Source organism: Procambarus clarkii, chromosome 31, assembly GCF_040958095.1.
Source record: "Procambarus clarkii isolate CNS0578487 chromosome 31, FALCON_Pclarkii_2.0, whole genome shotgun sequence".
Lineage (NCBI taxonomy): Eukaryota > Metazoa > Arthropoda > Malacostraca > Decapoda > Cambaridae > Procambarus > Procambarus clarkii.
Window position 1 is genome coordinate 12,972,397 of NC_091180.1, and position 23,613 is coordinate 12,996,009.

General features: G+C 44.4%; 1 protein-coding gene across 1 annotated transcript in view; it reads left to right on the top strand.

Annotated features, from left to right (window-relative positions):
- Positions 1–23,267, top strand: part of Nup133 (nuclear pore complex protein Nup133) — a gene marked incomplete in the record, with an annotated part of 90,231 nt that extends 66,964 nt beyond the window's left edge. Inside the window, 11 exon segments of the mRNA XM_069334355.1 lie at positions 954–1,178; positions 7,810–7,998; positions 8,125–8,170; positions 8,173–8,250; positions 8,253–8,278; positions 12,419–12,485; positions 12,488–12,582; positions 12,584–12,631; positions 21,529–21,729; positions 22,257–22,479; positions 22,778–23,267. Coding sequence (XP_069190456.1) covers positions 954–1,178; positions 7,810–7,998; positions 8,125–8,170; positions 8,173–8,250; positions 8,253–8,278; positions 12,419–12,485; positions 12,488–12,582; positions 12,584–12,631; positions 21,529–21,729; positions 22,257–22,479; positions 22,778–22,914 — 1,335 coding nt within the window.
- Between the last annotated feature and the right edge of the window lie 346 nt (positions 23,268–23,613).

The following is a 23,613-nucleotide window of genomic DNA, read 5'->3' on the forward strand; positions in this document are numbered from 1 at the left end:
ACCTAACCAGTACCTAAATATGCACAATATGCCAAAATATAACTTTATTAATTTATAGAAAATTCCTATTTTGAATGAACAGTATGTTAAAATTGATGAATGTGTCTTTGGGGTCGACCACTGGATGGAATGGACTTGGTCTGAGGACAGGTTGCATTGAAGAGGATCAGGTTATAGAATACAGTACTGTAGTTTGTATTCTATGGTCTTAAGTGTTCTTGTTTCTTGCTCTTGCAGTCATCATTAGTATTGTGACATTATTTTAGGTATGTCTCTTTATTTGGCTCTCCTCTGTTTTAGAAATGCAATCTTATCCCTTGCGAAAAGGATTATTTAATTGGTTATGAATTCATTGCTTTCCTTTCCACCTGTAACCAATGTATCTCTAATACATGAAGGAAACTAACTGCTCTTTCTGACAGGCCTAAAGCATGCAGATGTGTTTGCCAGGCTGACACAAATATCTTTCATATTGTTAGGAATTATAACCCTTCCATAAATTGGTCATTTTCGACTGAGTAGTCTCACTAAAATGGCTCTTTTGTCATTTCCACATATGCAATCTCGCTAAATTGGCTATCACAATGCTTCTCGACACATAACTTTGGCCTGGGATTATTTCTGTAGATGCTCCTCTCTCAATGCATTGTCAGATGCTCTGGTCTTCAAAACATACAAAACTTGGCCTACCCACTCTTCCCTTACCCCGCTCTCCTTTTCCCTCTTCACCTTGCTTCCCAGTTTTGACGTGATAATGATTCTAGACGAGTCAAATAGTGTTACTTTTTCGCGTCTAACATCTTTATTTGTTCAAGTTACATTATTTTAACTTTATTAATAATTCTACTGATCTTGAGCCTCATTTGTAACAATAATTAATCGTCAATTTTTGTAATAACAATTCCATTAACCAGGTGCTATGAGTTACTAGTAACCCTGTCATTACTTACCAGGTGTTGGCAGCCGATGTGGCCCCACGCGATGCTCCTGCGACAATACACTCGGTGAACGTGCTCATCCTCGCACTGCTGCGAAGTACAAAGGTTATCTCGGGGAACATTACTGCTATTACAGGAACCACAAATGATCCACCACTAGAGCATATTCCATGGACTGCCTCCCAAGGATCTCGTGGAGTGCGTACGTTGTTACTAGAACAACACGCCACAACTGTCCAGGTATCTTTGCATGTTGCAGTAGCAGAGTGATGCTTGTGGGGTCCTGTCTTTATTATATTACTAATCATAGCTATTTGTTAAATATCTCATGCTTTTTGCACATACTATTAGCTCTTTGTGCTCATTCTAACCATATACTGTACCATTGTTGTAATGGAACACATGAGAATACTGCAGTAGACATACTGGCTAATGTAATGCAGGTCTGTTTACACCCAACCTGTTTTCCCCAAAGTATTTTTTTCAGTACTGCTACTTTTAGAGAATGTTTCACCCATCCACACCAATATTACCAAGCAGCAATGAGTCATAATAACGTGGCTGAAGAATGTTGACAATATTACAACAATATTACAAAAATAGGCTTGGCAACAATATTACCAAGCCTATTTTTCTATATATATATGTCCAATATCTATATATGTTCTATTTTAGGTCCATTGCTACAAGTTACAATTTCTTTGAAGGACCTTCCTAGGACCTTTCCAAGCTAAGTGCTGTTTTAAACAAGCCTTTGGTAGAAGCACCAGGCCTTTTGAGACCCACTCTTGTCTAATGAAAGCCTAGACCAGAATTTTGCTTGGTGAATGAGGCTAGGGGAGCTTTTGGGTCAGAGTTCTACTCAGAACTGAGGACAAAATCACACCAGAAAAAATACACACAACAAGACTTAACAGTTTCTTGAAAGAAATTAGGTATCCAGAGATACTGAACCATCACTTTCAGGATGAATAGATATTAGTAATGTTGCACCTGGGCAGCCCCTGGAATCTGGAGTTTTTACTTGCCCCGCACCCTTATTCACGCCCTACCATAAAACTCCGCCCCATGAAGGAGGCTGGAAATGGTTGTTGTGGGGAGCTGCTGAGGACTTCACCATTAAAAAGCATTTCGTTACAATTAATGCTTGATTTGTGGGAGGGCCTCCTCTGTAGCTCTCTGACCTAACCTGCAATGGTGCCTCAAAGGAAGTCAGCATTTCTGAAAATTAACAAATTAGGAAGACATAAAAACCGAATGTTAAATGTAATGAAGCAAGACTTTCTGGAGGAGCCCCAGTAGCTTCCTGAAGCTACCTTGCTGAAATTGCTCCACAAAAAGATCACATCACTTGTGGAAGTTTTGTTTGGTCTATTGGAGACAAGAGCCAGAATCTGCCCCATCCCCCCCATTGAGGTACTGAGTGAGTGACAGTCACCACAAAGAAAAAAAACAGTCACCAAAGCTTTCAATAATCACCACCAGGCAGCCCAGCCCCAGCCAGCTCATCATCCTATGTCTGGAGTTGATGAGCAACCCAAAACTGAACTGACAAACCTGCAAGTAGGGTGGCGGGTATCGGGGCTCTACTGGGACTCCTTCAGAAAACGGCGTTTCATTATATTCAATGGAGGGAGCCCCCAGTGGCACCCTGAAGCTAACTAACCACAGATAACAAAAACAGGATTAACCAGGAAGGAAAGGCAGCAGTCACTAGGATGAAGAGGAGAACCCAGGCTGGGAGACACTCCACAAAGCAATACCCGACCGACTGGGTGGGACCAGTGACAATGACTTGATGCTGGGTTGCTAAGTATATATTATATACTGTATAGTACTAACAGTCATATCCCTGTTAGAATGCCAAAATCCCCAAGCCTCAATATTATCTGAGGGCAAGTTGGAGAAAACTGCCACCAAAGCTGCAGATTTGTGAACATTATAAGCCTGAGGGCAAGCTTATGATGGATAAACAATGGGCAGAACACTGGACTGGACGATCCTGTGGTCCCGGGTTCGATCCCGGGCGCCAGTGAGAAACAATTGGCAGAGTTTCTTTCACCCTGATGCCTCTGTTACCTAGCAGTAAATAGGTACCTGGGAGTTAGTCACCACAGGCAAAGGTAAATGCTTTGTTGGTGGCTGCTGCAGCTCGGCGTCTTCCCGACTTGTACGTGCTGACCGGTGATGAGATTGCGTTCGTTCAGGACGGGTAGACTACAGAATGGCCAGACCCAGTGTTACTGCAGATAACATTAGAAATGAGAGCTTTGTAACATGAACCAAGGAAAGATGGTCAAGCAACAAGGTGTCTATTGAGATAGAACTGATGGTCTGCACATAGCAGCGAAGTGCTGCCACCAGACACAACAAATAAAGTAAAGTACCCCTCTGCTGAACCAACCAAGCAGCAATCCTTCCCTTCCCCATCCTTCCCGGAAGTTCACCAACTAAATTTTTTGCCAGAAAGAAAAGAGAACACTGCAAACTGACAATCCGCCCACCACAGGCAAAGGAACAGTAAAAACCCTACCTCCAGAGAAAAGCCTAAAGTTCCCCAATTCTACAGCTGGAGATGAGAGCCATCAAGAAGACAATCTTACCTTGATGACCAGACCACACACTAGAAATTGAAGAGACGACGACGTTTCGGTCCGTCCTGGACCATTCTCAAGTCGATTGTCTTAACTTTAACTTTACACAATCGACTTGAGAATGGTCCAGGATGGACCGAAACGTCGTCGTCTCTTCAATTTCTAGTGTGTGGTCTGGTCATCATACTTCAGCCACGTTATTGTGACTCATCGCCTGCAATCTTACCTTTCAGCTGTGCATCCCATCACATGATAGGGTAGCTAAATATGCTAAGACTGTGCATCCCATCACATGATAGGGTAGCTAAATATGCTCAGACTGTGCATCCCATCACATGATAGGGTAGCTAAATATGCTCAGACTGCGCATCCCATCACATGATAGGGTAGCTAAATATGCTCAGACTGCGCATCCCATCACATGATAGGGTAGCTAAATATGCTCAGACTGCGCATCCCATCACATGATAGGGTAGCTAAATATGCTCAGACTGTGCATCCCATCATATGATGGGGTAGCTAAATATGCTCAGACTGTGGAAGCCGGTGGCTGAGCGGACAGAACATTGGACGTGTGATCCTGTGGTCCCGGGTTCAATCCCGGGCACTGGCGAGAAACAATGGGCAGAGTTTTTCACCCTGATGCCCCTGTTACCTAGCAGTAAATAGGTACCTGGGAGGTCAGCTATAACGGGCTCCTTCCTGAGGGTGGAGGCCTGGTCGAGGACCGGGCCGCGGGTACACTAAGCCCCGAAATCATCTCAGGATAACCTCAAGATAACCCATCACATGATAGGGTAGCTAAATATGCTCAGACTGCACATTGCATCAGGTGAAGTAGTAGGGTACAGAGTAAAATTTAACCCCTAACCTTTAACATGTTAAACACTCGACTCTGTCCCAAGAACGGCAAAGACTGTAGAGAAATGGAAACGCTTGAGCTAAGGTTGGAAGAATCACATAAAATCCAGGAGAGATGGAGAGAACAAAAGGCCATAAGTGAAATAGAAATGAATCCAAAATACTTTACTCTTATGCAAAATCTAGAACAAAAGCTGCATCCAGCATTGGGCCTTTGTGCAAGAGTGATGGAACCTTCACAGAAGACAGCAAAGAAATGAGTGAAATACTGAGGTTAGAGTACGGTTCTGTTTTCAGTGAACCCCTGAACACATTGCAGATCAATGATCCAAAATTTTTTTATGAATGTGATCCCACCACTGAGCCACATATCAGATGTCACCTTAACCCCACTTGACTTTGTAGTAGCCATAGTCAGCATGCCCATGCACTCTGCGCCAGGCCCAGACTCGAAGAATTCTACATTCGTCAAGAATTGTATAAAACTTCTATCACAGGCCCTAAACATCTTCTGAAGACATTGCCTAAATACTGATGTTATCCCTGACATACTAAAAACAGCAGAGATTGTGCCACTTCTCAAAGGAGGTAGTAAAGCTGATGAAATTTGTTTACACCAATAACTCTAACATTGCACATCATAAAAATCTTTAAAAAAGAGTGCTAAGAAGTAAGATCACAAAGCACATGGAATCAGTGTCTATATAACCCTGGGTATCATAGATTCAGAACAGGGAGCTCCTTCCTCTCACAATTGCTAAACCACTATTACATTTCCCTAGATGCCATGGAAGGCCAAAAAAAAACTGATGTAATATACACAAATTTCACAAAAGCCTTTGGCAAATGTGACCATGGTATTGTTGCACACAAAATGTACACAAAAGGAATTACTGGCAGAGCAGGAAGCTGGATCTTTAACTTCCTAACAAACAGAATCCAGAGTGTAATAGTCAACAAAGTAAAAACTGAATCGTCCACCGTTAAAAGGTCGGTCCCCCCCAAGGTACCGTACTTGTTCCAGTACTTTTTCTCATTCTCATATCACACATAGACAAGGATATCAACTGTAGTACTGTATCATCCTTTGCATATGACTCTAGAATTTTCACAAGAGTAGACAGTATAGAGGGAAAAGTAAACCTCCAATCTGGTTTTAATTAAATATTTCAATGGGCCAGAGAAAATAACATGATATTTAATGAGGATAAGTTTCAATTACTGTGCTATGGAAAAAACAACACATCACAGGAGAAACCACATACTGTATAAAACAGTCAAACCACACTATAAAGAAAAAGCAGTGTCAAAGATTTGGAGTAATCATGTCAGATGACCTTACTTTTAAAGAACACAACGAAGTTACTGTCACAGCTGCAAGAAAAATGACAGGTTGGATAACATGATCCGTCCAAACGAGAGATGTCACGCCAATGATGATACTTTTTAAGACATTAGTGCTCTCTAGAGTGGAATACTGTCGCAGCCCCATTCAGAATTGGAGAAATTGCTGATCTGAAGAATGTGCAAAGATCCTTTACTGCTAGAATCCATTCAATAAAACATCTAAATTATTGGGTCTGCCTAAAAAATTTAAGTCTTTATTCCTTGGAGCGCAAGCAGAAGAAATACATAATAACCTACACTTGGAAAATATTGGAAGGACTGGTTCCAGATATTGTCCAGATATTGTCCAGATTTCCAGATATTGTCCAGATATCCAGATATTTTCCAGATATTGGAAAATATTGGAAGGACTGGTTCCAGGTTCCAGACCAAATCTGCACACAAATAAGACCACATGAGACCAGAGGTCATGGCAGGATGTGCAAAATAGCCCCACTGAAAAGCAGAGGTGCAATAGGCATGCTGAGAGAGAACTTGATCAACAACAAAGCCCCAAGACTTTTCAACAATCTTCCCCCACACATACAGGCTGACCTCTCGCAGTGTTCAAAAGAGAACTCGACAAGTGCTTTTAAAGGATACCTGATCAACCAGACTGTGACTCGTACGTCAGGCTGTGAGCAGCCGCATCAAACAGCCTGGTGGATCAGGCCAGGAGACCAAGCCACAGAGACATCAACCCCTGAAAGCTTCAACAGGTAGTAAACAGGCAGGCTGTGATTATCGTCTGTTGATGATCCCTAGGGAACTGCAGGCATCATCATATGAAGATTTAAAAAATTATTGTTTGGGTTTTACATGTGTAATGCAAATATGGATATAATAGGTCTATGTGGATGTAATGGAGTTTACCTTGACCCATGAACAAAAATCCTGCTACTATTTCATGGTACAAATGTGGTTATCATCGAGTAAGTGATAAGAATATCACAACAAGATGTGGGGTGTAAAATTCACCCATCACAACAAGATGTGGGTGTAAAATTCGCCCAATTTTTAGATGTAGGAAAGTTTATTAAGACAGTTGTATTGAATGAATTAATGATAACCAAGTTGTGTAGCGTATTTGAGGTAATTTGAGGATAAGAGAATGATAGGAAGACAAATCTGGCAGACTTGGTAAGCTATTATTGTGAGTAAGCAAAGTGTATGAACAGTGCACAAAGTGATAGGAAGCAAGTCTAGATAAAATGTATTTCTTAAGAGGTAGTGGTTGTTGGACATGTTTTTGATACAGTACATTTAAAGGTTTGTTCCAAAGAGTTGTCATTTAATCAAGTTGCTCAAAGTGGTGGATGTTTCTGCGAAGGGTTTTCTAGATTGTTGCAGCACTGTTTGTATGTGACGCTATGTAGGGCTTACCTAGTTGTTACATATTTGTCTATGGAGCAAGATCTAGTTAAATAGTTCTGCCTTAACTGTTGTACATGACATGTGAATAGTTGGGGGGGGGGGATATTTTGAGCTTCTTAACCTTCATTTGCTTTGTTGTTCTCAATTTTGTTACTGATGTATCATTCATGCCAAGAAAGTGGAGACCTGGACCAGATTCATAAAGCAGTTACGCAAGTACTGTACTTACAAATGTACATATTTCCTCAATCTTTGACTGCTTTGGTTACTTTATTTAACAGATTACAAGCATGAAAACTTTCCAATCAACTGTTGTTGTTGTTAGAAACAGCCTCCTGGTGCTTCGGAGCTCATTAACTGTGTAATAATTGTAAACAAAGTCGCCAGTGATTGAGAAAAGTTGTACAGGTTCGTAAGTGCTTGCATAATTGCTTTATGAATCCGGGTTCTGACAGTAACAAAGATTCTTCTAGTATTACGTCTCGAAATATAATATGGCTTTTGATGTATTTTTATATAATTATATAAAACACTATCCAATATTTTTTGTGTTAATAAGTATTTGACAATGAGATCTGTTGTTAGTACGAGATGCTGGTCTCTTAAAATTTATAAGTAGCATGTGAGGGGATAATGATGCAGATCTTTGTGAACAGGTTGGTTTAGTTCGTGCAGAAGATGGTGCTACCAGAGCCAAGCTGTATGCTCAGATGGTTGATCTTGCCGATGTTATCCTGAGCGGTTATCAGCCTCAGCTGCGTTCCCTGGTTGCTGTGAGCCACGACTCGCACCAAGCTCTCACACGTGCCTATGAGAGGGACCGTTATAACCTCATTCAGCCTCTAGTAAATTTGTTTGATATGCATATTTCAGTATCAAAAACATCAGTAAATAATTTGTACTGATTTTTTTAATAGCACTTTGTTTTGTTCTATTTTCATTTGACTTGCATTTAATTTCCAGGGCTTAAGATATATTTTTGTATTCCCACAGTGAAAGGAGAACAATATGACCAAGCAGTGGGCTAGCTGAAAAATATTGTGACTTCAGAACACTGGTTGAAGTGTGATCGCACCGACAACCCCAAGAAAGACTCGGCCATACATGACGCAGTTTGGATCTGATGTAAGTGTGCTGAATCATTGAAATCCTTAATACCTGTCTTTATCTCTAGACTGGGTTCTGGGAGTTTTGTCTGCTCTGAAGCTCAGCTGGAGAGGCCAACATATCCATTCCAACCTGGTTAGTCCAAAACTTTCTGTAGAAAACTGGGTCTAATTGTTTCTTGATCACCTCCACGTCGTATTCATACCTTCTTTATCTGTGTGTTCTTCTTCCTAAAGAGACTGATCACAAATTAGATCTTCAGATAGTACTACATTGCATTCTTACTTGAACTGAAGACTTGTATCAGATTTCTATGACAACAGCTGCAGATATATTGCATTTGAAGTTTGCTGTTTTCCTCTATTTTGTGCCAACTATTGCTATTGATTTTTACATGATATAGATCATGCTTCTTTACACATTTTGATTTCAAAATTAGTTAAACAAATATTAAGTTACGTACTGTAATTATTTTGCAGAATATTTCGTAAATTTTCTGTGCCATAGATTGCCTGATATTGCAGGTGAATTTCTGGGTATTGTCCCTGGACCTTGTACTCGCCAAGTTGTGCTTGCGGGGGTTTGAGCTCTGGCTCTTTGATCCCGCCTCTCAACCGTCAATCATTCAACTGTGTCAGATTCCCGAGCCTACTGGGCTCTATCATATCTACACTTGAAACTGTGTATGGAGTCTACCTCCACAACATCACTGCCTAATGCATTGCATCTGTTAATTACAGTACTCTGACATTGAAAAGGTTCTTTCTAATGTCCCTGTGGCTCATTTGGGTACTCGTTTTTTTATCTGTATCCCCCTCTTGCTTGCATACCACATGTGTTCAACAGTTTATCTACCCTGTAAATTCCTCTTTAGAATTTTGTAGGTAGTGATCATGTCTTCCCTAAATCTTCTGTTTTCCAGTGTTGTGAGGTTCAATTCCAGTAATCTTTCCTCATAGCTCACTTCCTCAGCTCGGGGACTTAGCCCTGGTGGCATACCACTGAACCTTTTCTTACTTCATTTTGTGTTTGACTAGATGGGAACTGCATGCTGGAGCTGCATATTCTAGGATTGGTCTGTTATATATGAGGTGTACAAGGTTCTGAACGTTTCCCTACACAAGTTTCTGAAGGCAGTTCTTATGTTTGCCAGCCTTGCATCCGTCACTGATGTTATCCTTTTGATGTGGGCTTTAGGGACAGGTCTGGTGTATACAACCCCCAGATCTTTCTCTCGTCCTGACTCCTGAAGGAATTTCCTCTCCCAACTGGTACCTTGGGTTGGCCTCCTCCTCCATACGCCTATCTTCATCACTTTGCACTTGCTCAAGTTAAACTCTGGTAGCCATTCGTTGGACCATTCCTTCAGTCTGTCCAGGTCAATCCTGTAGCCTCTTAGCTGTCCTCCTACTGTCTTAAATCCTTCTCATAATTTTAGCATCACCAGCAAAATTGAGAGGAATGAGTCTATACCTTCTGGAAGTTCTTTCACGTATTTCAGAAACAGGATAGGTCCGAGTACAGACCCTGCGGGACTCTGCTGGTGACATCACGCCAGTCTGAGGTCTCACCCCTCACAGTAACTCTCTGCTTCCTGTTGTTTAGGTACTCCTTATCCATTGGAGCACCTTACCACTTACTCCAGCTTGTTTCTCTAACTTATGTAACAGTCTCTTATGGGGTACTGTGTCAAAACGCTTTCAGACAGTCCAAGAAAATGCAGTCTGCCATTCTTCTCTTTCTTACTTAATGCTTGTTGCGGGGTTATAGAATTCTATTAAACCTGTGAGACACGACTTACCTTCCCTGAAACCCATACTGGTGACGTGTTACAAATCTCTTCTCTCCAGATGTGCATCATACACAAGGCTTGAAAAACAGCCACATCCTTAGTGTTCAGCTCCACTTTGCTCCACGTATTTTGATAGCAAAATCCAACCCTTCCTCCGAATAGACTGTACGTTTTAATACTAAATGTAATAAGTACATTCCTGACTGTCTGTATAGTACATATATACACTTAATTGTGCTGTTACATTTACCTCAACATATATATTCTCCTCATTTTCTGTTAACACTGTACACTCAAAATTTTTAAGTTGAAGTTTTCGTGTTCAATTCTATATATCCAATTTTTAAATATAAAGAATTTCTTTTTCATTTTTATTAAACAATAGAGATTTTATACAAATTTTGAAAATATCTTGAGTTACTTTATAATTTATTGAAAGACTTTAGTTTTATTTTATTAGTTTTATAAAATTGTAATATCTATACAGCTATAGGTTAAGTACTACAGGGGTACCTCGGTTTAAGAGTTTAATCCGTTCCTGGAGACAGCTCATATTCCGAAAACTCGTAATCCGAAGCTAATTTCCCCATAAGAAATAATAGGAAATGAATTAATCTGTTCCTGACTACCCAAAAATCTCACTTCAAACTAAATTTTATACCTAATTCATCTAAATAAACCAACAAAACTATGTTCAAGTTATTACTTACCCTTGCTGATGACTGCTGTTGGCGTATGGAAGATGGTGAGGAGGAGGGAGGAGGAGAGGTGTTACTGTTTGGAAGGGGAGTCCCCTTCCATTATAACATCAGGCAGTGAAGACTTAACTGGTGTGCACTCTGGCACGTTTTGCCTGCATACCACTAAGAGCTGCTTGTCTTACTAAGAATCTGTCTAAAGATGCTTGTTTTTCCCTACATTTTAACACTTGTCTGTAGTAAGACATCATCAACATTGTCATTTAAAAGGTCAATGCAACGGCCTGCTACAGCTTTATCTGGGCGAGTTTTTTCAACAAAACTTTGTAGTTCTTCCCATACTTCACACATTTTCTTAATGAAGAAGGGACATCCTCTACTGCCTTTACTAACAACTATTTACTTAGGTGACCCTACCACTGACTTTCTTGGGACCCATGGTGAGATATATAATAACAACTTTTTAGCTCAAATGGCCAAAAATCCGACAAAAAGCTGTAAATCCTTGTGAATAATTCAGGCGGGATAGTCTACTGGGCGCAAGGCACTGGTAAACTGAGGCGCGATCGCCGTGCCACCACACGCTAGTCAGCCTGTATGTGTATCAACACCCTCGTCTTCCGAGGCAAATTTTCTGAGCAAATCCTGCTCATATTCCAAAAAATTCGTATACAGGGACACTCGTATTCCGACGGTACCACTGTAATTGTAAGCAATAAATGCTATTTACATGCTTGTCCTCCTACACTCCCAAGGTTAGGTTAGGTCGTGGTTTTCTATACAGCTTTTCAGGTAAACTCTAATATTCACAATATTTTGATGCGATGGTGTGCGATTAAGTGTTATTTATGTTACTATGCGATAGTCAGGATTGTACTTATTACATTTAGTATTAAAAACGTACTGTCTATTCTGAGGATGGGATGCAAAATCACAGGGAAAAATAAAATATATAATGAACAAAATATAATCTTTTCAAAGCTTTTTCACATTTATCTTCCCTGCTTCATTACTGTATAACTAGATCATAATAATTCTGTTAAGTGTTATTCAAGTGGGTTCACCACTGTTACAGTTTTCCATAGTCAGGGATGATGATGTTGTTAGGGTTATTGAGGTCCCCCCTCTAAGCAACTACTGATGGACCTTCTCAAAGATGCAGCCCACAACAGTTGACTAACTCTCGGTGATCTATTTATTGCTCAGTAAATAGGCATCATGTGAAAGGAATGTACCTTATCTTGGGTTGATTTTTGGGATTAACATCCCCGTGACCTGGTATCCGACCAGGCCTCCTCGTGGTCTCTCGTCCTGCTCGAGGATTGAACCCAGATCCTCGATTGTGAGCCGAGGACCTAGACCACTGTGCTAGAACCAATCGTATGGTGATTACTTTGTTACTGCAATTCTATACATTTGTAGATGTTATTGTAATTATAAATATATGATGCATGCTCATATGGAGATTTATTGCAATCTTAAACATTTCATTGCATGGAGAAGGCGAGTAGTTTTTGGATGGTGTAAAGTAAACACAATAAGTAATGACTTTGATTACAAATTGCTGTTGATGTATACTTGAGGAAGCTATTCTGTTGCACTGATTAAGAAAAATAGAGTAATCTTAAAGGTGAAAGAAGTAGCTGAAATGAAAATATATTTTTGCAGGGGTTCTCCGACTTTGTGTTCAGGTGGTATCTGGAGACGGGTAAGCGAGGGCGACTTCTGAGCCATGGGCTCAGGGGGATCTGTCCCGCTTCCTTCAAGACTACACTTCTCTGGCCTGGCTCCACCACATTAAGACGAGAGATTTTACAGCTGCTCACACAACCGCTACGGCAGTTGGCACTAGAAGAATCGGCATATCTCAGTAGGAAAAAGGTAGCATAGCATTTGTTAAGGATTTAGATTTTATTGGCTTACATGTTTATTTTGCTCTCGAGCATCTGTCTCCATACTGTCTTCCGGACCACGGGTCGGAAATCATTATATTGATAAGGTGCTTGCTTAATTTAATGTGAATTTAGTGTATAACTGTACAGTATTTAAATGCAGTCAAGGTGTTAAGATACAGCATAAGTTACGGGTATAAATATTATATTTGTTCCAACCAAATACTGTAATGTCTACTGTTGTGTTCAACTGGCATACACAGAGCCTGTGTGGTGGGCTGGGATCTCTGAATATATCGACGGTTATCTCTATTGGAGTTTCAGGATGTTCTGCTGCAAATGGGATGGTTATTCTCTGTATGTCTCGTGGAATTCTATAAATGTTGGACCATATACCTGTAGTAGCCTGGTCGTTTATTGATCCATAGTCATTTCTCACTGGTATGGACACATCATACTTGGGTTCCCTTGGTGCACTCGCCTGGCCCCCAGGCCGGGCTCGGGGAGTAGAATTCCCGAAACCCTCTCCAGATTTATCTTGCTCAACCTTCCTGCAGTACACTCACTGCTTATTCAACCTTCAATTGAAGGAAGTTGAATTCCTACATCTGTATCATCAAGCGTAGGTATTTGTGGAACAAAGTTGGCACTGTCATCCCACAGGAGTATATCCTTGCTGCTTAAGGCGCCGCCTCCACCCCCAGGATATACCGCCACTGGTATGAATCCAACCTCCAACAAGACCATGGGGTTGAAGCTTGTTCTAATATACACAGGGCAGGCACATGCAATTGACCACGAGGTCAATCTTTCTTTGATTTTCCCCATTCGACTGTCACGTGGCATCTTTCTTTGCAGGCGAGCTACTAATGCAGCATAGCTCTGCTAGTAACACATGAAAATCGCTTCCACTAGCTATAGCACAGCTGTTAATATTGGAATCCTGGTCACTAAATCCAGAAAGAGGCATTTTCACTGCCAATGGGGAAGAGGAACAGCAGGTGGGACAGTTGCTGCATGGGATGCTGCGGCAGTGGCAAAATAGACTGGGCCTGTGGTGACTGACGGTGGAGTAAGTTCGCCTTCCAGGTGCTAGCTGGTTCAATTCACCGTTTGTCTTGCTGTATCAGATTTTTGTGTATAATCTTTATCACTATCAGGATTATCATCATTTCTAGCATTTCGATTGATCCTTGTGAATTTCCTCAACTGTGAGTGATACTGTAGAGCAAGCCACACGGCAGCACTGTGAGCCAGAGGTGGGTGCCTCGCTTATGGTGGCTGTATACAAACTAAGGCCTATGGCAAAATATGGGAGCCTGTGATTTTTTCTGGGGGAGCCCCTACGAGAGCCCCTAAGGCTCCCCGGAGTTATCCAGGTCGATAGAGATAGTCATAACTTTTGGCATCAGTCGATGTGGGTGGAGTTCTAGGCCTACCGGGAACCACGGCCAGAACCTGGCCCCTTCAGAGGCACGAGGAGCAATGGCCCATAGAAATGCACATGTGATTTTGGAGCATTCTATATCTTCCATCGACTGCGACAGGCACCCAGAAAGGTAAGCGCCTCAAAACAAACCATTATTCAGGTGAAACCAACAAAAATAACGAAACAAGTGGACAGAACTCCCCCAGTTGAAAATGAGCAAACGAGCATGATGTCTCACGAGCCGCGCTGCATGTCTGTGCAGCTCCCCCCTTCCCTGGGAGGGGAAAGGGGAAGCCCCAGACCCCCGCACCGGCAATCCACACCTCAGTTCCTCGGTTGATGGGATAAGGCTTGATCGTTGTGGCTCCAGCTCCAGATTCTTATTGTGCTGTGCCTGGGTTCAGTACAGTACTTCTCTTTGGTGGTGTGTGAGCTGGGAGTACATTTCCTAGGTATTTGGGCTGCGTGCGCTTAGGACTTCCCTAAGTGCCCTGTAAGTATACCCCGAGGAGCTTGGGGTTACCTTCCACAAGTCGCCTTGGGTGTACCTCTTTTTTTTTTTTTTAGATATATTTAAGAGTATATTTTGTATATTGAGATATACAGTATACAAGATATATTTAATAGGGAGCCGGTCGGCCGAGCGGACAGCACGCGGAACTTGTGGTCCTGGGTTCGATCCCAGGCGTCGGCGAGAAACAATGAGCAGAGATTCTTTCACCCTATGCCCCTGTTACCTAGCAGTAAAATAGGTACCTGGGTGTTAGTCAGCTGTCACGGGCTGCTTCCTGGGGGTGGAGGCCTGGTCGAGGACCGGGCCACGGGGACACTAAAAGCCCCGAAATCATCTCAAGATAATCTCAAGAAGAGTTATTACATTCTTGTACAGCCACTAGTACGCGTAGCGTTTCGGGCAAGTCCCTGGAATACGATCCCCACCGCGAAGAATCGTTTTTACAACCAAGTACACATTTTACTGTTGAGTTAAACAGAGGCTACAGTTAAGGATTTGCGCCCAGTAAATCCTCCCCGGCCAGGATATGAACCCATGACAAAGCGCTCGCAGAACGCCAGGCGAGTGTCTTACCACTACACCACGGAGACTGGTGGTGCTTGGTGATTGACCACCCCGAGTGTTTTGGGAGGGGGGTTCCTCCCTAGTTTGCCTTAGGATAAGTGGTAGTTTTTGCACTGGTAGAGGTGTGAGGTACTGCATAGCTAATTTTCACCTATAACAGTGGCTGGCTCTGTTCCCTCTGGGTATGCTGTCCTCTTGCAATTTTTTTTTTTTTTTTTTTTTTTTTTGCCTTGGGGGGGGTCTGCCTTTGTGTTCCTCCCCCCCTTATATTAGGGTTGTTTGTTGGTGGTACCCTCTGCTTCGCCCTCGTGAGTGGACACGTCCCGGGGGGTTTTAGCATTATCAGTGTCTCAGGGCGACGCTCTTGCCTGTCGAGTCGGTGACGCGTTTGACCCAGAGTCCTGCGAGCTTTGTTGCTTGTATGTGACTCGGTGCACTCAATCTGATGATAATATTCAGGTACAGGCAGCTCGCGTGTTGCAAGATAGGTTTAGGTTGCTGCAGCGCGCTAGGTTGGTTGCTTCCCCAAAGCTGCCCCGTTTTGTTTATAGGGACCCGGACTTGGGGGTGTTAGTCGCTTCGGCCTTGGTTCCTGCTGCACTCCCTCGTTCTTCCTCTGCTGTGGTTCAATCGGTCCCCCTCCCCCCCATCCTTGCTTCCGGGTCCTAAACGTCTGAAGGCTTTGGGGTTGGGGCAGGGTTTAGTGGTTTCCGAGACTCTGGCAGTTTCAGGGGCTGCCCTTTCTGGGGTGGCTGCGAAGGCATTCGAGTCAGTTCCTCCAGCTATAGCTCCAGGGTCAGACCAGTGGGCCCATCCTCTTCCTGCTGTTCCGACTGCCTCAGATTTTTTTGCGAGACTGAGGTTTTAGAGGACAACTCGGTCCCGGGTTCGAGTCCCCAGGAAGTTCCCGGGGTTGGGGAGGAGCTGAATTGGGGGCCTTGGGTCCCGTTGGACCCCGCCTGGGTTTTCAGACGCTCCGAGCAGGGCTTGCTGTTACAAGCAGTGGGGTTTTCCTTTCCCCCTCTGCGTACGACTTTGATTTGGGTTCGGCTCCTCCCCGGGTTCAGTGCCATGTCCCTGCGGGTTTCTTCGGTTCGGTCCTTCCAAAGGTTTTCGGCTTCCCGTGTCTCTCCGGCTGAGGTCCGGGCTGCCATTGCGGTATACCTCCTGCGGGACCCGGATTATGCCTCAATAATGGATCCGTCTTCCTTCAGGTTTGGGTCTTTGTCTCCATACTGGGTTCTTTATGAGGTTTCTGAGTCGTCCTGGCTAGCAGACTGCCCTATGTTTCCGCTGGATGCGTGGAACACCTTCTGTCATACCTGCATGCTTGAATGGCGTGAGGCATTGACTGTGGTCCAGGTTTACCTGGGAGCGACTTTGCACACCTTAATGAGTTCCTTTTCGCTCCAGCTCTTCTGCAGGATGTTGGCATGGTTCAACTTCATGTGCAGGTCCCCTCCTTGTCGGCAGCACTTGTGACTGAGGGTGTACCTGGGACTTGCTCGCACAAGGCTCGTTGTCTTCAGTCCTGCGTTTCTTTTCCCTCCTTGAGTTGTCTTCGGATTGGCTTACGGAGGATGTAGAGGCGCTTGAGGTCGTTCCTGGGTCTAGTGCCTTGGCCTTTGCTGCTTGTGTATCGTCTGCACTTTTGAAGCCGTTTGCCCCAATCCTGCAGGATGCGCTCCTGCGGTTTTTCGCTGCGCACTTCGCGTATCAGCAGGTGGTGCTCGCTTCCTCCTTGGAATCCACTTGGGCCCTGGCTCTTAGATTGTCTTCGCCCTTTTTGTCCTTTGTTGTTTGCTACTTCTGCGGTCGAACAGTATATGCCGGCGACCTTTTCCACCTGCCGCCCGATGTCTGACCTGTTGGTTCTCCAGGGGTCCAGGGTGGGTTCCTCCAGGAGGGGTTGTGCCCGCGGTTACGCCCGTTGAGGTCGCCCACAGGTGCCAGTTTCGTAGCCGGAGCAGCCTTCGGTCCTGACTGTGGCTGGTCGACGTGGTACTCGCTTTGTGCGAGGGGATGCTTGCTTTGTTCACTCACGCGTGGTCCCACAATTCGTGGGCTTTTCAGATCGTTTCTTGCGGCCTTCGGTGGCGTTGGGTGGCTCCTCCTCCTTCAGAGGGTTCAGGGCTGTCAGGGCAGACCTCTTCTCCTGCACTCTGTTGGGTCGTTTTGGAGTGAGTGCACTTGGGCGTGGTCAAAATGACGACGTCCCTCAGGTGGGTTTTCTGCCCGTTTCCAGTACTGAAACGGGACTGTGCAGACCTGCGGTTCATTCTGGACTTGTCCCGTCTGAACCCCTGTTTTTTTTTTTTTTGCCCCTCCTTTCGGATGACCACTCTGTCCTAGGTCCGGCTTCTCTTGGAGCCGGGTGCTTGTATGGTGTCCCTGGACCTCAAGGATGCGTATTGGCACATCCCGATTCTTCCGGGGTTCAGGGACTGGCTCGGTTTTGTTGTGGGGCGTCAGAGTTACCGAGTTGTCTCTCATTCGGGTTGAACCCTGGCACCTTGTGTGTTCACACACAAGGTGTGTGAACACTTTGTGTTCACACACTCAAGTCGAGTGGCCCATCTGCGTCTGTTAGGTGTTCGGGTGTTGGCTTACCTCAACGACTGGCTGGTTTGGGCTCCCAGTCGGTCTGCGTGTTTGCTCGCCAGGGGTTTGGTGCTTTCCCAGCTAGCCGGGTTCGGGTTCCTGGTGAACTGGCGGAAGTCCCATCTGGTTCCCTCCCAGGTTTAGACCTGGCTGGGTCTTGTGTGGGGCTCTCGGACCACTTCCTTGTCTTTTCTTCCGGAGTCTCTCCTTCGGCCGCGGTCCCGCAGGTGCTTGTTTCTGGAGGGCTCCCGGTTACCCGGCAGTTGCTCGAGGGTCTGTGCGGGAACCTGAACTTTGCAATGATGGTCTACCCGCCGGGTTGGGTTTGACTTCGTCGGCTGTTCTGGTTCCTTCGGGAACGTCCCTTCTGCCTCTCTCGTGATCGCTGGGTTCGACCTCCGGGGGCCTTGCATCGGCTGCTGTGTCGCCGGCTTCCTCTTCGAGTTTTTCGGGGTTCAGTGCCTGGGCACCTACCCGAGCCCCTCGCTCAATGTGTTCACAGATGCATTGTCTCTTGGCTGGGGCTTTTTGACCAGTGCTCACCAGGCCGGCCAGGGGCGGTGGGGTACGTCCTTCCATTGGACCCACCGCACAGTGCGGGAGTTCACGGTAGTGTGGCTTGCGCTTCGGAGGGTTCGTGTCGCCCGCAGATCGACGATCCGGCTCCATTATGACTGCTCCCCGGTGGATCATTGCCTGAACTGAGGGGGTTCGATGCAGTCCTTGGCTCTTTGGGGCTGGTCGCTTCAGGTGACTCGTCTGCTGAGTTCTCGAGGTTTGGCTCTCCTGGCGGTTCACGCCCGAGGGGTGTCCAATGTCCTGGCGGATGGCCTGTCCCAGTTCGTTCCCCTGTCCATGGAATTGGACGGTCAATGCCGACTCATTCAGTTGGCTCTGCCAGACAGTCGAGTGCCCGGAGGTGGACTTTTTCGTCGGCGTGGTCAAGGCGTCTTCTGGTATATGTGGCGCTCTTCCCCAACCGTGAGGCTGTCGGGATTGATGCCTTTCGGCAGAACTGGTCGAGGTTGGGTTTCCTGTACCTCTTCCCCCGGTTCAGCTGTTGCTTCAGGCCCTGGCTTGCTTGGAGACCTACCAGGGGCGAGTAGTCCTCTTGGCCCCGTGGTGGCCGGCCCAGTCCTGGTTTCAGGTGATGCTTGCCCAGTGTTCGAACTAGAAGGTTTTTCTGCGGCTCCGCCTCTTTCAGAAGATCGGCCTAGTCTGTTAAGAAACTGGTTCGCTCCTTTCTCCTCGAGTCTTCGCGTTTGGTATTTTTTCTCAAGTTTATCACCATTTGTATGGTGATCAGGTGGCTTCATTGATGGTGTTCCACCTGCGGACTTCGTCTCGGTGGCAGTTTGAAGTTTCCTGGTGTTCCTTCAGTTTCCTTTTTGACTCTTAGTTTTTGTACTTAGCTTTTGCTTCAGGTGGTATTGTCCTTTCTCTCGTGATTGTTCCAGGACCGTCATCTTATCCAGGACCGTCATATTTGGCATCTTATGCCAAATACTGGTACTGTCGCCTCTTATCATGCGGCGCTGGCGGAGCCGCTTCAGCTTGCTTTCGGTATAGATATTACTTCTGCGCCGATTCGCAAGCTGTCTTGGGCGTTGTTTCACCTCCGGCCTGCTCATCTGCTGCTTGAGCCATCCTGATCTTTGGACAGAGTGCTCTCTTTTCCTCGGTTTGTTGTGGCCCCTTCGGTTCAAGATTGTTTTTCGAAGGCTCTTTTTTTTCCTGTTGGCATTGGCCTCTGGGGGGTCAGGTTGGTGAGCTTCATGCTCTCCTCCGACGCAGGGATTCCTGCTCTTTCGGTCGTGGAGATAGGTTTGTTCGTCTGCAGCCTTCTCCTTCTTTTCTGGTGAAGAATGAGACTGCTGCTTTTCGGAGGGGTCCTTGGGTTGTTTATGCTTGGTTGGTCAGGCCGGGGGTGCATCATGTGTTGTGTCCGGTTGCGGCCCTCCGCCGTTATTTGTTCGCCACAACTTCTGTGTCCGGGGATGCGCTTTTGGTTGATCCAGTTTTCCTTCTTCCTTGTTCGCAGGACGGGTCTCTCAGGTCATCCGCAGGGTTATTAAGTCTAGCCAGCCTGCAGTTCTATATCCGTGTCCATGACATTCGTCAGTTCACTGCTCTTGCTGCCATCTTTGGGAACATGTCCTGGGCTGACATTCGAGCACAGGGTTTTTGGCAGTCGAACAGGGTCCTGGCTGCACGCTACCTCGTTAACGTTCCTGGGCCTAATCAGGCCTGTCTCGCTTTGGGTCAGCGGCTGCAGCTTGTCTCAACTTGGAGTCAAGTTGGGGAGCACCTACCACCTCCTCCCGTAAGTCCCCTTCTTTCCTTAGTCTTTGGTGAAGTAGCTCCGGGGAGCCGTAGGAGCTTCCCCCCAGAAAACCAGCGTTGAATATAATGAAATTCCATTTTCTGGGTTAGTCCCGGAGGCTTCCCGGCATCCCTCCCTCCCTCCTGCCGGCAGTTTTTGCGTATTTTTATGTGCAGCCTCGGAACTGATTGCCGGCGCGAGGGTCTGGGGCTCCCCCCCTTTCCCTTCCCGGGGAGGGGGGAGCTGCGTAGACATGCGGCGCGGCTCGTGTGATGTCATGCTCATTTGCTTGTTTTCAATTGGGGGAGTTCTGTCCAATTGTTTCATTATTTTCGTTGGTTTCACCAGAATAGTGGTTTGTTTTGAAGCGCTTACCTTTCTGGGTGCCTGTCCCGGTCGATGGCAGATATAGAATACTTCAAAATCAGATATGCATTTCTATGGGCCATTGCGCCTCGTGCCTTTCGGGGGGAAAGGGGGGGGGGGCAGGTTCTGGCCGTGGTCCCTGGTAGGCCTAGAACTCCACCCATGTCGACAGATGCCAAAAGTTAAGACTATCCCTATCAGCCTGGATAGCTCCGAGGAGCCTCTGGGTCTCGCCCAGAAAATGGCGTTTCATTACATTCAACGCTGGTTTTTTGTGTTTTCATACATTTTGCATTCAAATTAATAATTCTGTAATTAAAAATAATTTTTTGGAATTGTTTTATTTTTTGCACATAGTCAGGAATGACCATTTTGATATAGCTGCTGTCTGCGGGTTTAAAAGCACTGCAAGCCATCTCTGAGTTGATATCTTAACATTTGTTTTTAAAAATAAGCAATGATTCGACAAAAAATCATATTTAAATACACAAATTTATAACGTTTTCATGGATTAATCTCAAATTTTGCGGTTGTAGACAAGAACTTAGCAAGATTCGGAAGATCTGCAGGGGTAAACACTAGCATGTAATAAGATACAAAGAATCTGTATGGTTGTGGAGCTCGCTCATCCATTATTCTTCCTGTTCACTTCCTCCTATTACTGATCCTTTTGCCTGTGGCAGTGGATGTACTTTTAAAAGAATATATGTTCAACAAGGATTAAGGGAGACATATTTCTTCTCTGGAAATAGATTTTATTCAGTTTAATTTTAGACCTCTGCAAATTGGTATGGAAAACAGCAAACAGAATACCACTACACAGATCAGAAGTTTCCTATGCTTGCTTTAAAGCCTTTGCAAGTGTCCGTGTTCCAATGATTCATTTTCATTCCTTACTAGTGCACAATTTAAACCAATAGATACACCATGTTTACAATTGAAACTTGTGTATTTCTTTCCAGTATTTCCTTGTAACACACACACACACACACACACACACACACACACACATACACACACACACACACATACACACACATACACAGTCTTGCATCTTGCTATTTGTGTTCATAGACTTCTTACTTTCAGACTCTGCTGAGTTTAAGCAAGCTGTGTCATCTTGCATCCAGCATACCTGGAACAGGAGAGACGAATTTGCTGGACGATGACACTATGAGATTAGAAGAGGAACTTATCGTCTATCAGGAGCAGCTGCCCGAGCCAGTTCTTACGGCACACTCCCTCGACCCAGACAGTATGAGAGTCCTGTCTCCCAACGAACTTGTTCATGTACGTCCAGGGTATCAGTCTTGATTTGTAAATACTGTACTGTACGTATATTTGTACGTGCTTCATTGTAGGCATCTTGATTTGTTGTGTTGTCTGTATAGGAAAACATTTTTAAACCACACTTATTGGTGTGCAGGAAAGTGCACAAGTGTGCATCTGTGTCATCAGATGCTCAAGATAACTTCAAGATATCTATGTGAGGTAGTCTTCTGAGTGAGTTAGAAAGTGAGGTAATTTATATAAAGTAAAGGAGACCAACTGAGGAAAATAGTGCATGTAAATAGATTTTTTTCTGTACTTCAAAAGTGCAGCAAATGAAGTAGTACATATTATATTACATTTGGAAGGGATAGAAGAGTAAGGATTTAGGATAGGACAAAGGGAAGGAATGGTGCTCAACCACTTGGGGCAGTCATGGCTTGAATGCCAACCTGCAAGAAGCAAGACCGTCACTCTATCAACCAGTCCAAGTGGTTGGGCTTTATGGAGCTAATTGTTTTCTCATTCATATCAATCCTTTTCTACAGCTATATACAAGTGAAGAAAATGTTTATGCCAATGAATTCGACTTCAAGAAGGCACTGGACCTGCTGGCATTTGTGCCAGAGGATGAGGTGCCTGAGCTCAAGCTAGAAATTTGGACTCGAGCCATCTTGAGAAACTCTTGGGAACATATGGACACGGATAATCCTCTGGAGGCCATCAGTGACACCCTTCTCTTCAAGACCATAGAATTAGCATTTTCCCAAGGTAATAACTATTGTACTGGGAATGATCTTCCCATTAAAGATCATGGAAGTACCTTCCAATGCTATGGTAGAGGGAGAAGGCATTGCTGGGGACCCATCCTATCTAATCTCACACTTATCCATGAATGTCAGAGATGAAGGGGGGGGTAATGATGCCGAATAAAATAACATTAAATATCTCTCTCTCTTACTTCTATATACTCTCTAGACTTTGATTACAAGATCAGTAAAATTATACACGGAGAGAGAGCACAATTACCACACATTTTTGCATTTAAAAATATACATTGTTATTGCAGGGAGTGACATCCAGGAGCTGTTGATACCTGTTGAGGAGCTACTTGCGTGTGACAAACTTGACAATCTACGAGAAGATGCTTCATTTAAATTCCTTGTCAATGCTGGCTATGAGAAGATTAATCAGCTCATTTGCTGACAGTGTAATGTCAGAATTTCGTGGTTGAGGCAGAGAGATGCACTCTACAATGGTCCTTATAAATTTGAAACATTCGTATTAAATCTCTCTAGATAGAATGCAGTGATTTGTGTCTTGAAGAAAAGCTGCTCTTGAATGAAAAATGGATTGTAAACTTAGAACACATACTGGAGCAGATTAATAATTTTTTTATTTGGCACATTCTGTTGGTTTACTTTATTTTTTTATTTTTTTTTGATGCATAAACACATTAGGATGTTTTTAAATGTGTGTGAAAGGTAGTTTTAATTATAAGACATTTTATTACCATTTGTAAGGATTAAATTTCATTATTTCCAGTATTACATAACAAAGTTTGTTGTATTATTTACCCAAGAAGCAGTACACAAAAGAATGTTTTTTGCGTATGGATCAGTATAATGTTTATACTGATAAAAGAAAATATACTTTTATGATAAAAGTCTGGACAAAAACATAAGATTTTGAAGCCAAAAATAGTGGGAAATAAGATGGTTGTGGTGTGGAAGGGATGGTGTCAGAGGGAGATACTTTTAATCTTGATGCACCAGTGTATTGCATGGTGTCCTCCCACTCATATTGAGGGTTCCAAATAACCTGCAAATAATGCTTTGCCTCTCATTTTGCTCTCACGTGCCACAGGATCTTGAGAAATGATTTTATGATTTTGGAGCTTAGCGT